Source organism: Oncorhynchus clarkii, chromosome 22 (assembly GCF_045791955.1).
Source record: "Oncorhynchus clarkii lewisi isolate Uvic-CL-2024 chromosome 22, UVic_Ocla_1.0, whole genome shotgun sequence".
Taxonomy (NCBI): Eukaryota; Metazoa; Chordata; class Actinopteri; order Salmoniformes; family Salmonidae; genus Oncorhynchus; species Oncorhynchus clarkii.
Window position 1 is genome coordinate 15491654 of NC_092168.1, and position 14760 is coordinate 15506413.

At 44.5% G+C, this 14760-nt stretch overlaps 1 protein-coding gene across 1 annotated transcript in view; it reads left to right on the forward strand.

The window, feature by feature from the left end:
• The first annotated feature begins 982 nt into the window (after positions 1-982).
• Positions 983-14760, forward strand: part of LOC139380471 (syntaxin binding protein 5L) — a 230080-nt gene continuing 216302 nt past the window's right edge. Inside the window, exon 1 of the mRNA XM_071123162.1 lies at positions 983-1150. Coding sequence (XP_070979263.1) covers positions 983-1150 — 168 coding nt within the window. The remainder of the gene's footprint in view (positions 1151-14760) is intronic.

Sequence of the window (14760 nt, forward strand, 5' to 3'; positions counted from 1 at the left end):
CCTATGTTCACACAAACGCACGTTTCACAGATGGTGCTGTTCCACAAGCCAGGCAAAGTTGATTATTACCCCGTTGCTTTTATTCACAATACTGCCTATTCAGTAGGTATTGGCTGGAAACCGTAATCCAATCGCTACCGAGAAAGGGCGGGGAGAGGAGCGAAGGGAGAGGCGGTGCCGGAGTGGAGTCTTTCAGTACCATGGACAGCAACTCGCGCTAGACTGCAGAGAATCTGTTCTAGGGGACAGGGCTGCATACAAACGCTGGATCCTCGACAATTCGGGTATAAACTTAATTTGACTGATTCAACTCTCGTTTACCTGTTCCTCTCCTCAGTTCGTGCAAGGGTTTACTTTATTTTCTAGTTGTAATACCAGCGAGTGGAAGCGAGCTGCATTTAGCTGCATTGTCTCTCTGCATAGACCTGCTTCACTCTCCATCCAGTCAAAAAAGTGCGATTTAAACATTGTTAAGGTAGTGTATTGGTAAGTGTTTGAACTTTAGCTGATTATATATCTAGTTCGTCTCTCGTAACTGCTGCAGCGGTTGATTAGGTTTTGTATTGTAGTTTGTGTTTTGCCTTCATGCTTTATGGTGATGCAGTTTCAGCAGGCTAAAGAAACATGACGTTTCTTAGTTTAAATCTTTGCTGGGGCATGCTCTTTTGATGCGCAATATACATCCATTTGCAATTGGCGATTCTCTTTTACCTAAGTATCCTCCTCAAACCAAGATAAACAGTTTTGTGGACAGAAGCCTAAGTGCACAATGAGGTCCCTCCACGACTTTTTCAATTGCACTTAAAAAGAAGAGGGAGAGAGAGGGCGAGAGAGAGGCTGCAGGAAGCGACGCCTGCCAACCCTCAGGGGTTCCTACATCAAACAGACTCTCGCGTCATCTTAGCATTTGAAACGGAGACGACTCTTGATAGGTTGATAGAATATATAGACATAGAAGTCTTTCTCGCTAACCTAAAGCAAGATGAAGAAGTTTCGAAAGGTACTGGACGGCCTGTCATCCTCCTCCCCGGGGGGTGTCGCGTCCCCCTCGTGCGGCAGTGCAGCTGGTACCCCGACCGCTCATGCGCCCACTCCCCAGGATATCCATGTCCAGGAGACGCTAGTCTCGGAAAACTTTCAGATATGCAAGGTGAGTAGTGTGCCTGTGTGTGTATATCAGTAGGGCGCGTGTGTGTGTCTAGTTCTCCACAGTTCTGTTTCTCAAATGGACCGAGAATAAAACCGCCAAATCTACGGCCTTTCCAATACAAGTGAACAAGGGCCAAATGTGACAAGGACCAAATGTACATGCTGGCTAGTGGCTATAGTATATCAATTTACCAACAATGGTGGTGAAATGTTTACATACCAATGCATTGTTTTTTTTATGGAATAGAGTATAGTGTTTTGTGTGGTATTGAGTAGCCAATATAATAGAACCTGCCAGACTAAAAGACTGTCATGTTGTCGGTTCACATGGGTGCTTCTCAATCAAAGTCATCTTATCTGAGTTTACCATTTTAGACGCTGCCTGTATTCAAACCCACCAGTCTCTCATTGGACCGTATAACTCAGTCTGGTTTGTCTATGTTGTGTGTTTATTGAATGGATTGAACGCTTTAGCACTTGTGCAGATGTACTTATTTGGATAGTAATGTGGCCAACACATTACCCCATTTCAATGAGGTGTAGGCCTGTATATCCTATAGCTTATCATTTATAGTAGGCTATTGTTGTGTGTCCACTTCTTGGGAGGAGGCAGTAGACAATTATGCCTTGAAAAGCATGGCGCCGTGGGCGGTTGTATGTGTGCACAGCTGGCTGCTCATTGACTTTGGGTATTACCGTCAACGCAGAGTGTGTACCAAATATGGTGGATAAATGATGATGGTTCACTCAGCCCGTTTAGCATTGAAAACAAATGGTCAGTTCTGGTCTATTTAACTGGGTGTGTCTCCCATAGATACCAATGCAATAGCAGCTGGGTCTGGACTACTTAGTTCTGTGACTTTCATTTCGCTTCCTCTTCCGTCAATGGTGTGCACACTGGTGACGACCGCATCTTGGTGCATGTATTCATTCAATTACCGGTCCCGCCGTGCTCCGACCGTTCGCCTATAGCTCCCACCGCTCTCTCTCTCTCTCTCTCTCTCTCTCTTGGTCCCAGCAAATGTATGTGAATTTCTGTGGCGATGTGTATTTAGTAGGCTAAACACAAGTGGTAAGAAAGAATGGCTTGTAAGTGGTGGTGGTTGTTGTCTTCTCCGCAGACAGTTATTTAGTGTTGTAGAATCGATGACATAACGGCTGTTCCTTCCTCCCCATCTACAGCCCATAAAAAGTGAGCGAGCGAGCGGAGCGACCCTGCGGTACTATCGGGCTGATGTGATTTTCGTGGAGCTATTTTTAGAATGCTCCGCGCCCATTGCAGCCCCACTGATGTATTTGCAGCTGACTGACGCGATTATTCCTTGCCCCAAAGAGAGAGGGGGGGGGGGGGATTTTGGATCTCACTGTAAATAATTAATTGAGGAGCGAGGGAGACTGGTATAACATTGTAGCTCAAGCAGAGGAGAAAGTATGAGGGGGGGATAAAATGAACAATGGGAAGATAAGGAGAGGCAGGCAGGCAGTTCACTCCCAAACCGACGAGGTGGATGCTGCAGAGAGCATCGGATTCTGCATACTGGAGAAAGTGCTGGAAATAACCACGTGGTAGGCTAGGCAAATCCCCGCAGACTATACATTCTTATTGTGTCTGTATTTGTAATTACACAGTATTTCCCCCACTGCAATCTTAGCTACTCAAGACGAAACGTTCATAACTTATGAATAACCTACAACTTGCCCACAAATCACCCGAGCTAACCTGTCATTAGCCTAGGCCCGTGTTTCCCAACATCTCGAGTACCCCCACCAGCACCCAACTCACCTGATTCAACTCATTGAGGGCTTGATGATTAGTTGAAATGCTGATTCAGGTGTGCTTGTCTGGGGCTACAACAAAAAAGGTGTGCTGTTAAGGGTACTTGAGGACTGGAGCGTGGAAACACTGGCCTAGGCTATTACCGAACATCAACATTTCTTGTATGGTAATGGTTCAAGTGACAGATACGCGCAGGTGTTGTCTGGCATCATTAATTGAACCTTGCTGTGACCACGACAGGCAGGAAATTCGAGGTGTGCCTCTGGTCAAGTTGGGCTCAGAGGTGAGGGCTTGAGAGCCATACGCACGCCCAAACGTTAAACGCCAAATACAGAGTGCACTTACTGTGTTAGCAGCATCCCTGGCACCGGTGGTGTTGTCACAACCCTCACACCATTCCCTGCCCACTGTAGCAGACAGTACAGAAGGGCGGGAGTGTGAGCTGAGCTACACGCTAATGTGTGTATTGATTTGAAATGTTGGTTCTACCAGTAACAGATAGAGCTATTATAGCTTTTCATGTGCATTTTGTAATGCTTTCTATTTAATAGTAAGCCTGGAATAAAAATCTATGAACGGGGGTGTGGAAGAGGGGAATGGATGAATGAGGCAGTGTGCAGAGGAAATCCCCTCCCGGAGGCAGCACACCTTTTCTGGGGTAATGAGGGTGGGAGGGTCCTGGAGGTCAGTCGTCAAAAGGATCCCAGAGGAGGAACACACACACACATACACACACACACACACACACACACACACACACACACACACACACACACACACACACACACACACACACACACACACACACACACACACACACCCCTATAGGGAATTGTGCCCGTTTGATGAATGAAAGGCGGTCACTACCCCAACCTTTTACTCATTCATTAGTCTCTTTGGTATATTCTTCAGAGGATAAAATACTTTGTTCGTTAATGGTGTCACATCCCAGAGATTCCAGGTGTCTGTGTGTGTGGGTGGGTTCCAGACATTTACTGACTTCCTTAGCCATGACTTTTCTTCTTATCTCTAGTGTGTGGGAACATAGCACACGTGTCTTACCGCTCTTCTTTATATGGCTTTGGCCACTATTAATGTCGGCGATGACGCGTGAACAGGCGTGTGATACGAGTTTGTCATGAAAGCTCTCTGTCAGACTACAGAGATTGGTCAACTTATTCAGTAGAGCAGATCGAGATACCACGAGGTGACCTGGCTGTGAGCGTGCCTCATTCAAAAGATTGAGATACCACGGGGTGACCCGGCTGTGAGCGTGCCTCATCCAAAAGATTGAGATACCACGGGGTGACCCGGCTGTGAGCGTGCCTCATCCAAAAGTTGAGAGCAGGGTTGCATGGGGAATTGTGTGTGTGTGTGTGTGGTGGTGTATGTTCGTGTGTGTGATAGAGGGAGCTTGATAAGTGGATGGAGCTCAGCTAGAATAGGCATGGATGTGAAGAGAAAGAGAGAGGGAGCAAAGTGAGGTCATGCCTGCAGGTAATTGCAGGTAGCATAGTGGTTAAGAGCGTTTGTTACGTAACAGCCTTATTCTGTAAAAACAATTTGCACATTTTGCACGGTTACTGGCCCAATGCTCTTAACCACTATGGTCCCACTAGGCGCAAACCAGATGGGATGATTCACGCAGTCTCCTCTGAACAGTTGACTGTCTGTGACTTGGACTCTGTGAAGCGTTTATTTGGGCTGCAATCTGAGGTGCAGTTACCTCTAATGAATATATCCTCTGCAGAAGAGGTAACTCTGGGTCTTCCTTCCAGTGGCGGTCCTCATGAGAGCCAGTTTCATCATAGCGGTTGATGGATGTTGCGACTGCACTTGAAAAAACTTTAAAAGTTCTTGAAATGTTCCGCATTGTCTCACCTTCATGTCTTAACGTAATGATGGACTGTCATTTCTCTTTGCTTATTTGAGCTGTTCTTGCCATAATATGGACTTGGTCTTTTACCAAACAGAGCTATCTTCTGTATACCGTCCCTAACCTGTCACAACACAACTGATTGGCTCAAATGCATTCCGAAGGAAAGAAATTCCACAAATAAACTTTTAACAAGCCACACCTGTTGATTGAAATGCATTCTAGGTGACAACCTCATGAAGCTGGTTGAGACAATGGCAAGAGTGTGCAAATATATGTTGATTGGTTTTAACACTTATTTGGTTTCTACATGATTCCATGTGTGTTATTTCATAGTTTTGATGCCTTCAGTATCGTTCTACAATGTACAAAATAGTAAAAATAATGAAAAACCCTGGAATTAGTAGGTGTGTCCAAACTTTTGACTGGTAGTGGGTTTGAATACACTGTAAATCAGGTAATAAGTCACATGTACTATCTCTTTGTGCAATAATAGTGGTAACACGATTTTTGAATGAATACCTCATCTCTGTTCCCCACACATACAATTATCTGTAAGGTACCTCAGTCGAACAGCGAATTTCGTACACAGGTTCAACCACAAAGACCATGGAGGTTTTCCAATTCCTTGCAAAGAAATTGAAGGGTACTAAGGTGTTGAAGGCTGAGCTGTAATCAATGAACATCTTTCTTACATAAGTGTTCCTCTTGTCTAGATGGGATAGGGCAGTGCGATAGCGTCATCCGTGGATCTGTGGGGCGGAATGCAAATGGTAGTGGGTCTAGTACAAAAAAGTATGAATATGTATGGACTCTGGATAAGAGCATCTGCTACATGACTAAAATGTAAATTCCTAGGGTGTCGGGTAAGGTGGAGTTGATATCCTCTCAAAGCACTTCATGATGACTGAAGTGAGTGCTAGTCATTTAGTTCAGTTACCTTCGCTTTCTTGGGTACAGGATCAATTATGGACATCTTGAAGCAAGTGGGGACAACATACTGGGATAGGGAGAGATTGAATATGTCCCTAAACACCACATTGACATCACAATCCAAAAATCAAGTCCTGCAGGCTCTAGTTTAGTCTTATCTTGATTATTGTCCAGTCGTGTGGTTCAGTGCTGCAAGGAAATACCTGGTTAAGCTGCCGCTGGCCCAGAACAGAGCGACACGTCTTGCTCGTCGTTGTAATCAGAGAGCTGATATTAATACTATGCATGACAGTCTCTCTTGGCTAAGAGTTGAGGAGAGACTGACTGCATCACTTCTTCTTTTCATAAGAAACATTAATGTGTTTAAAATTCCAAATTGTTTGTATAGTCAACTTACACACTGCTCTGACACACACACTTACCCTACCAGACATGCCAACAGGGCTCTTTTCACAGTCCCCAAATCCAGAACAAATTCAAGAATGTGTACAGTATTATATAGAGTCATTAATGGATTGAACTCCGTTCCATCTCATATTGCTCAAATTAACAGCAAACCTGGTTTCAAAAAACAGATAAAGCAACACCTCACGGCACAACGCCTCTCCTCCATTTGACCTAGATTGTTTGTGTATGTATTGACATGTACTGTAGGCTAAGTGTGCCTTTTAAAAAATGTATGTAGTTCTACCCTTGAGCTGTTCTTGTCTATTGATGTTCTGTATTATGTCATGTCTCATGTTTTGTGTGGACCCCAGGAAGAGTAGCTGCTGCTTTTGCAACAGTTAATGGGGATCCTTATAAAATACCCAAATACTAAATTTACACGACAGCCATCTGGTCTACACATGCTCTGAAGACTAGCGAAGCCCTGCGAGGGTTAACACGCTTAAATGTCTTACTCTCACGTTGGCCACGGAGAGCGGGAGCTCCCAGTCCTCCTGAGTGGCTGTGGAGTCCCTGCCATATGCTTGTGTCTTTAGCTGTTGAATTGTGACTCCACTTTCGTCCCTGTACCGTCGTTTTACCACTTTGATTGCCATACGGATAGCATAGCTGGTCTGTTTATGCAAGTCCATGGTCTCAGTCACCTTGTCGTGGTTCGCGCTTTCAGTTTTGCGCAAATGCTGCCACCGATCCACAACATCCTCTATGCACTTCCTGATGAATTCAGTCACCGAGTCCGTTTATATTTCTATACTATTTTCAGAGGCAATCCAGAACATTTCCCAGTCCGCGTGATCAAAACAATCTGGAAGCAATCTCTGCCATGCTATTCATACATACTAATGAAACGTGATCACCGAGCAGTGTGGACCTCCGGCGACAAGCCTCAACCTCCCCATGACCCATTATAATGATCAGCATAATGATCTATTCACAATTCATAAAGCGCTTTTCTCTACTCAAAGCATTTTACTATTGTATGGAGGTCACACCCTCCACCATCCAACTGTAGCACCCAACAGCTGTAGCTAATCAGTCAGTCAGCAAGAGGACTGTTAAATTCTGGTTTTACATCAGGACCCAAAATTGACACTCAATCATTGCATTTGAACTGGCTTTTTTATCATTACATTTGACATTTGAGTCATTTAACAGACGTTCTCATCCACAACGACTTACAGTAGTGAGTGCATACATTTTCACACTTTTTCGTGCTGGTTCCTCGTGGGAATTGAACCGACAACCCTGGCGTTGCAAGCGCCATGCTCTGCACGCTTACACTCTGAGAAAAAAGGGTGCCAAAAGAGAACGCTTTTTGGTTCCATGTAGAACCCTCTGTGTAAAGTGTTCTACATGGAACTCAAAAGTGTTTTATTTGGAACCAAAAGGGTTCTCCTATGGGGAAAGCCAAAGTACCTTTTTAGGTTCTAGATAGCACCTTTTTTTCTAAGAGTGTACCAAATGAGACATTTACCTCTACTACCAGGATGCGTGAAGTTGGCCCTACTTGCTTAGTTAAAGTTCGTTTTGCATTCGTTTCCCCCCTAATAGTTATGATCAGCATTTGGGGCGAGAAGACTGATCTCAGATCTGTGACTACAGGCAGTTTCTGTCTCAGTCAGGGTCAAAGGTCAGTGGGAGGAGCCTTTATCTCCCTTTCTCCTCCTCATCACTCTTCGGGCATAGATGTGTGGGTAAAGGAGGAGATGAGATGACGTCAACCTCATCTACGACCCTTCAAACTTTCTGTGATCGCTGGCCTCCATCCCGAGTCTGATGACTCATTGTTTCACTGCCTGCCTGTCAGAAGTGTTAGAGTGAGATAAAATAGGGAGGTGTGGGTGTGTGTGGAGGCAGAGAAGAGAAGGGGGAGGAGGGGAAGGAAGTGGGTCCGGGGGCTGTACAGTGTGTGTGTGTGTGTTTGTGTGTGTGTGTGTGTGTGTGTGTGTGTGTGATTATTCACCCATCCTCTTGGTTACTGGACCAGTGGAGGATTGTGTAGCTCTCTAGGAGCAGGTTTTATGTCCTTATTGGAGAGGTTGGCCCACTTACTCTCTGGGTGATGCTGCCGTTCCTGGCAAGCCTGGCAGATTGCCCACCACCTCAGTACCCCATGCGGTGTAACACATAATTGTCTTTAAATTAAGTGGACTTTTCAATCATCCCATGATCTCGCTAAGTATTGCTTCATCAATCTTTTGGAAAGTCTATTTTCTTCTCTCTGTCCACTGATCAAAGGCAGTGGTAAATTGTGTAGACATACTGTATACTGCAACTTAGAGCGTGTGTGTGTTTGTGCGTGTGAGCTATTGCGTGCATTCGAATGAATTTATGATGGTATCTATAGGAGGGACCCCCCGACGCTCTTGTCTCTTGAGGATCATCTGTCCAATGAAATGCCAGGCTTCTGCCTATTCTGAGACACAACCACTTGTACTACTCCCCTCAGCCACTCCTTTTAGTGGGATGTACGTGAGGATGGAGATTGGTGGATTTTTCATTTTTCAAACACCTGAAACAGCGTTTTCATGCAATCTAGAGCTATGATCATGGGTAATTCTATGTCAAAAAAAGCATTATAGGTTATCTAAGCACACCTCTTTATCTGTTCAATTGTCATTTTAATGAATGATGCACATTGAGTCTTTAAGAACTTTTATGTCTTAGGAGTTTAGTAAAACTCCCACACTGGTAGATAGTATCATAGCCCAAGAGTTACAGGGCCGTTGCAGTCAACAACGTGATTTTCTTGTGATTTATATATATTTCCCACACTATGAGGTTGGAATAATAATGTGAAATTGTGAAAATTATGACAATGCGCTTCTAATGGAAGAGCTGTGTGAAATGATAGCCTGAAATGTTACTGTTTTGGTGGGATGGAGTTTTAGCCTGCCTGGTGACAACCTACTCTAACTTGATTGATAACCTGAAATGGCTTAGTAGCTAGTTATGAGGTTGGGAGTTTTCGGAACCTATCTAGGTGGCTAGTATTACAGAGAAATAACAAAACATGTTTGTATTTATTTATTCATCACTAAAGAAATCAATAGGCAACAGCTTGATTAAATGACAAGCATATACCTCCTGCGAGTCCTGCCCATCACCGGCATCTAAAATCAAATCAAACGCTGTGTCACACTCTCTGTCCTCCACTGACAATACCGTCTGCACCCACTACTGGACTATCTAGCGTCCTAGTATATCTTTGCTCCGTGGTGCACCTTGGAAGGAACCACTTACCAGGGAGATTTGCCTGGTCCAGCCAGTGTGCCCTCTATGCAAAATACTGCTGACAGATCTTTTTATAAATAATTTTCGGGATGTCTCCTGGTCTGACAAACACCGCTCTGGCTCTGCCAACTTTCACAGCAGATGCAGAAGTGCGACAAAGATGATGCGGTGGATTGAGACGCATCCAAAGCAGAAAACTGAGAGCTTTTTATAGGGGTTACTTAATTATGCTAATTAGATTTCGGCTCTAGGGTGTTAAAAATAAAGTTGAGTAATTAATTCAACACCTACATTTTTTTTTAAACTGGACGAATCTGAGGAGGTCTGTGCCCTTGTGCCCTTATGGGCATGATGCCTCTGGTGTGTGTGTGTGTGTGTGTGTGTGTGTGTGTTAGAGGTGGGCGGTATCCAGATGTTCATACTTTCATACCGTGCCTCTGCCATCTCGAGTTAAACAGTATTACCGGTGGAACAAAGGGTGTTATTTTTTATATTTTTTTGTTAAACGTAAACTCCAAATCAAACTTAAGACATCGTCTGACGTGGATGATATCATTTCTTGTTGCGTTTCTTAAGGTCAGACGTCATTCGGAGGAGCGCCCACCCCTCCCCCTCCTCCTCACCCCTCCCCCTCTCCTTGATGTTCTGAGCCTCAGCATCCCCGTGCCTTTCCTGTTTAGCCACCTTGTGTCACAAGGAATCAATCAGTCCTATAGCTGGTATGATGGCCCCACCAGTCTCGCTGGACCCCAAGAGATTACATCATCGCCCAGGCCTAGCCCCCGGAGTCTAATGGATGATGCAATTGGCCCGCTGTTGACATGCTCGATTCTCTTTCTCCATGACAAGCCACCAAGGGGGTTAAATACGCGTGCACATGGAACTCCTTGGAACCCAGTGGCCACAATTACCCATGGTTAAAGGCATAGTTCACCCAAATTATGAAATGACATAAGAGTTTCCTAACAATGTAAGCAATCTATGGACAAGGTATGACAGCATTCTAAATCAAATCAAATTTGTTTATATAGCCCTTCTTACATCAGCTGATATCTCAAAGTTCTGTACAGAAACCCAGCCTAAAACCCCAAACAGCAAGCAATGCAGGTGAAGAAGCACGGTGGCTAGGAAAAACTCCCTAGAAAGGCCAAAACCTAGGAAGAAACCTAGAGAGGAACCAGGCTATGAGGGGTGGCCAGTCCTCTTCTGGCTGTGCCGGGTGGAGATTCTAACAGAACATGGCCAAGATGTTCAAATGTTCATAAATGACCAGCATGGTCAAATAATAATAATCACAGTAGTTGTCGAGGGTGCAGCAAGTCAGCACCTCAAGAGTAAATGTTAGGTTGGCTTTTCATAGCCGATCATTAAGAGTATCTCTACCACTCCTGCTGTCTCTAGAGAGTTGAAAACAGCATGTCTGGGACAGGTAGCAAGTCCGGTGAACAGGTCAGGTTTCCATAGCCGCAGGCATCGCAGTTGAAACTGGAGCAGCAGCACGGCCAGATGGACTCGGGACAGCAAGGAGTCATCATGGCAGGTAGTCCTGAGGCATGGTCCTAGGGCTCAGGTCCTCCGAGAGAGAGAGAGAAAGAAAGAGAGAATTAGAGAGAGCACACTTAAATTCACACAGGACACTGGATAAGACAGGAGAAGTACTCCAGATATAACAAACTGACCCTAGCCCCCCGACACATAAACTACTGCAGCATAAATACTGGAGGCTGAGACAGGAGGGGTCAGGAGACACTGTGGCCCCATCCAATGATACCCCCGGACAGGGCCAAACAGGAAGGATATAACCCCACCCACTTTGCCAAAGCACAGCCCCCACACCACTAGAGGGATATCTTCAACCACCAACTTACCATCCTGAGACAAGGCCAAGTATAGCCCACAAAGATCTCAGCCACAGCACAACCCAAGGGGGGGCGCCAACCCAGACAGGAAGATCACGTCAGTGACTCAACCCACTCAAGTGACACACCCCTCCTAGGGACGGCATGAAAGAGCACCAGTAAGCCAGTGACTCAGCCCCTGTAATAGGGTTAGAGGCAGAGAATCCCAGTGGAGAGGGGGGAACCGGCCAGGCAGAGACAGCAAGGGCGGTTCCTTGCTCCAGTGCCTTTCCGTTCACCTTCACACTCCTGGGCCAGACTACACTCAATCATATGACCCACTGAAAAGATGAGTCTTCAGTAAAGACTTAAAGGTTGAGACCGAGTCTGCATCTCTCACATGGGTAGGCAGACCATTCCATAAAAATGGAGCTCTATTGGAGAAAGCCCTGCCTCCAGCTGTTTGCTTAGAAATTCTAGGGACAATTAGGAGGCCTGCGTCTTGTGACCGTAGCGTATGTGTAGGTATGTACGGCAGGACCAAATCGGAAAGATAGGTAGGAGCAAGCCCATGTAATGCTTTGTAGGTTAGCAGTAAAACCTTGAAATCAGCCCTTGCCTTAACAGAAAGCCAGTGTAGGGAGGCTAGCACTGGAGTAATATGATCACATTTTTGGGTTCTAGTCAGGATTCTAGCAGCCGTATTTAGCACTAACTGAAGTTTATTTAGTGCTTTATCCGGGTAGCCGGAAAGTAGAGCACTGCAGTAGTCTAACGTAGAAGTAACAAAAGCATGGACACATTTTTATGCATCATTTTTGGACAGAAGGTTTCTGCAATGTTACGTAGATGGAAAAAAGCTGTCCTTGAAACATTCCTGACATGTTCGTCAAAAGAGATAAAAAGAGACGATTATATGCTTTGGTTTAGTTCAGTGACACTGTTTCCAAATGTTAACATATTTGGAAACTCTTCTAGCCACTGCCAGGGGAACTAACCCAAAGCATGAATTGCTGTCATACCTTTGTGCATAGCCCGCTTACAGGGTAAGGAAATCAATGTGCCATTTTGTAATTTGGGTGAACTATGCCTTTAATCACAGGCTAACAGGCTTTAGCCCCCATCATACAAATACGTAAAGCATGTCACACCCACACAGAGGGACAGGCTCACTGTTGCCGGAAGGCGAGCATGGAACCATAGATATCTTCTAGAATATAATGTGTATGTGAAGACATGCTTGTGAGTTCACCTGTGAGGATGGAAGACAATTGCACACCCACACGAACATCCCACTACACACACACACACTCGCACGCACAGTACACGGACACACTCGCACACACACGGACACACGCACACACAAACACACACGCATTGTATAACTATACATATAAATACACCGTCATACAGTATACTCTCTCCTTCACACACCAATGAGACCCTACACTCTTAGAAACAAGGTTCCATGTAGAACCAAAAAGGGTTCTAATTGCTTCTGTAGCGATGTGTCCTTTTGAATGTCACATGTTGAACAATGCTGAACATTCTGTTGATTTGACCTGAAACAACTTTAGGTTTTCTCCCCAAAATACTTTTTTTGACACCTAGATGTGATACCATGTGACCTAGCAGGATATACAAGTACTGTTCCCCTCTCTCGTACTCTCTTTAACTGTGGACCTGAAGGAGGGAGTAGGACCTCCATCTTCAGCAGGCCCGACCATAGGCCCTGGACCTTTGCCTTTAATGGTCAGAACTGATACATTAGGGGGAAAAGCCTTTTCGGGAATAGTACCTGTAATCTAGTACAGAAATAGGGACGGAAGTGCCCATGCACTAAACAGGCTCAGAAGAAGACAGAATACTTTAAAGAGCTGGTGCTGCCTGACCAGTACACGTCAGCCAAATCTTCTTTATGGGCAGAAGGAGTAGACAATTAGAGCTCAGCCTGTGCAACTCAACAAAGAAGTGCAACAAGCATAAGGACATCAACTCAGGACCAAAGGAAAAACCTGAAGGCGGAACCACACAACTGAACCAGAAAGGACACACAGCCATCTTCTTCCTTTGTTCTCCTCTATGCTGCCTGAACAAACAAGAAACCACAACAGACTTGGATCACAGACTGAGTTTAACACCATTTTATGTACAGGATCTCCAGTTCTTCACTTCTTAACAATTCATTCCATTTCCCGATCATTCTCATTATGTTTGTAACTATTTTGATGAGTGTTGATAAATATTGATTGTATAAATCAATTTTGTTTGTCTGGCTATCCTGGTAAAGAACTCCAGATGATTGTCAAAGAGTTCAGACCTTCAGGTTAGCCAAGTGTTACTAATTTTCTAATTGTAGTCCTATAGAGTTATGACAACAATAAGTCAGAAGTCAGGTCTTCTCAGAATACCATTTTGACCAGTAACTGGACTTTTGCCCTGTTAATAATTATATAGTAATTCTGTAAGTGTACATATTTCCTCACATTTCTCCACCTCGTCTGCGACTGTTTCCCTCTTCCTTGTAAATGCAGATTTAACCTGTTTAAGTTACAGAATACAGTTGAAGTCGGAGGTTTACATACACTTAGGTTGGAGTCATTAAAACTCGTTTTTCAACCACTCCACCAATTTCTTCATAACAAACTATTGTTTTGGCAAGTCGGTTAGGACATCTACTTTGTGCGTGACACAAGTCATTTTCCCAACAATTGTTTACGGGCAGATTATTTGACTTAATTCACTGTATCACAATTCCAGTGGGTCAGAAGTTAACATACACTGAGTTGGCTGTGTCTTTAAACAGCTTGGAAAATTCCAGAAAATGTCATGGCTTTAGAAGCTTCTGATAGGCTAATTGACATCATTTGAGTCAATTGGAGGTGTACCTGTGGATGCATTTCAAGGCCTACCTTCAAACTCAGTGCCTCTTTTTCCTCATGGGAAAATCAAAAGAAATTAGCCAAAACCTCAGAATAAATATTGTAGACCTCCACAAGTCTGGTTCATCCTTGGGAGCAATTTCCAAATGCCTGAAGGTACCACGTTTATCTGTACAAACAATAGTACGCAAGTATAAACACCATGTAATCATGCAGCCGTCATACTGCTCAGGAAGGAGACACGTTCTGTCTCCAAGAGATGAACGTACTTTGGTGTGAAAAGTGCAAATCAATCCCAGAACAACAGCAAATAACCTTGTGAAGATGCTGGAGGAAACAGGTACAAAAGTATCTATATCCAGAGTAAAACGAGTCCTATATTTACACGTGTTAAATCGGAGGGCTTGTTGTCCGGACCTCTGGCAGTCTAATGGGGATGCCACAGGGTTTAATTCTCAGGCCGACTCTTTTCTCTGTATACATCAATGATGTTGCTCTTGCTGCTGGTGATTCTCTGGTCCACCTATATGCAGACAACACCATTCTGTATAATTCTGGCCCATCTTTGGACACTGTGTTAACTAACCTCCAGACGAGATTCAATACCATACAACTATCCTTCTG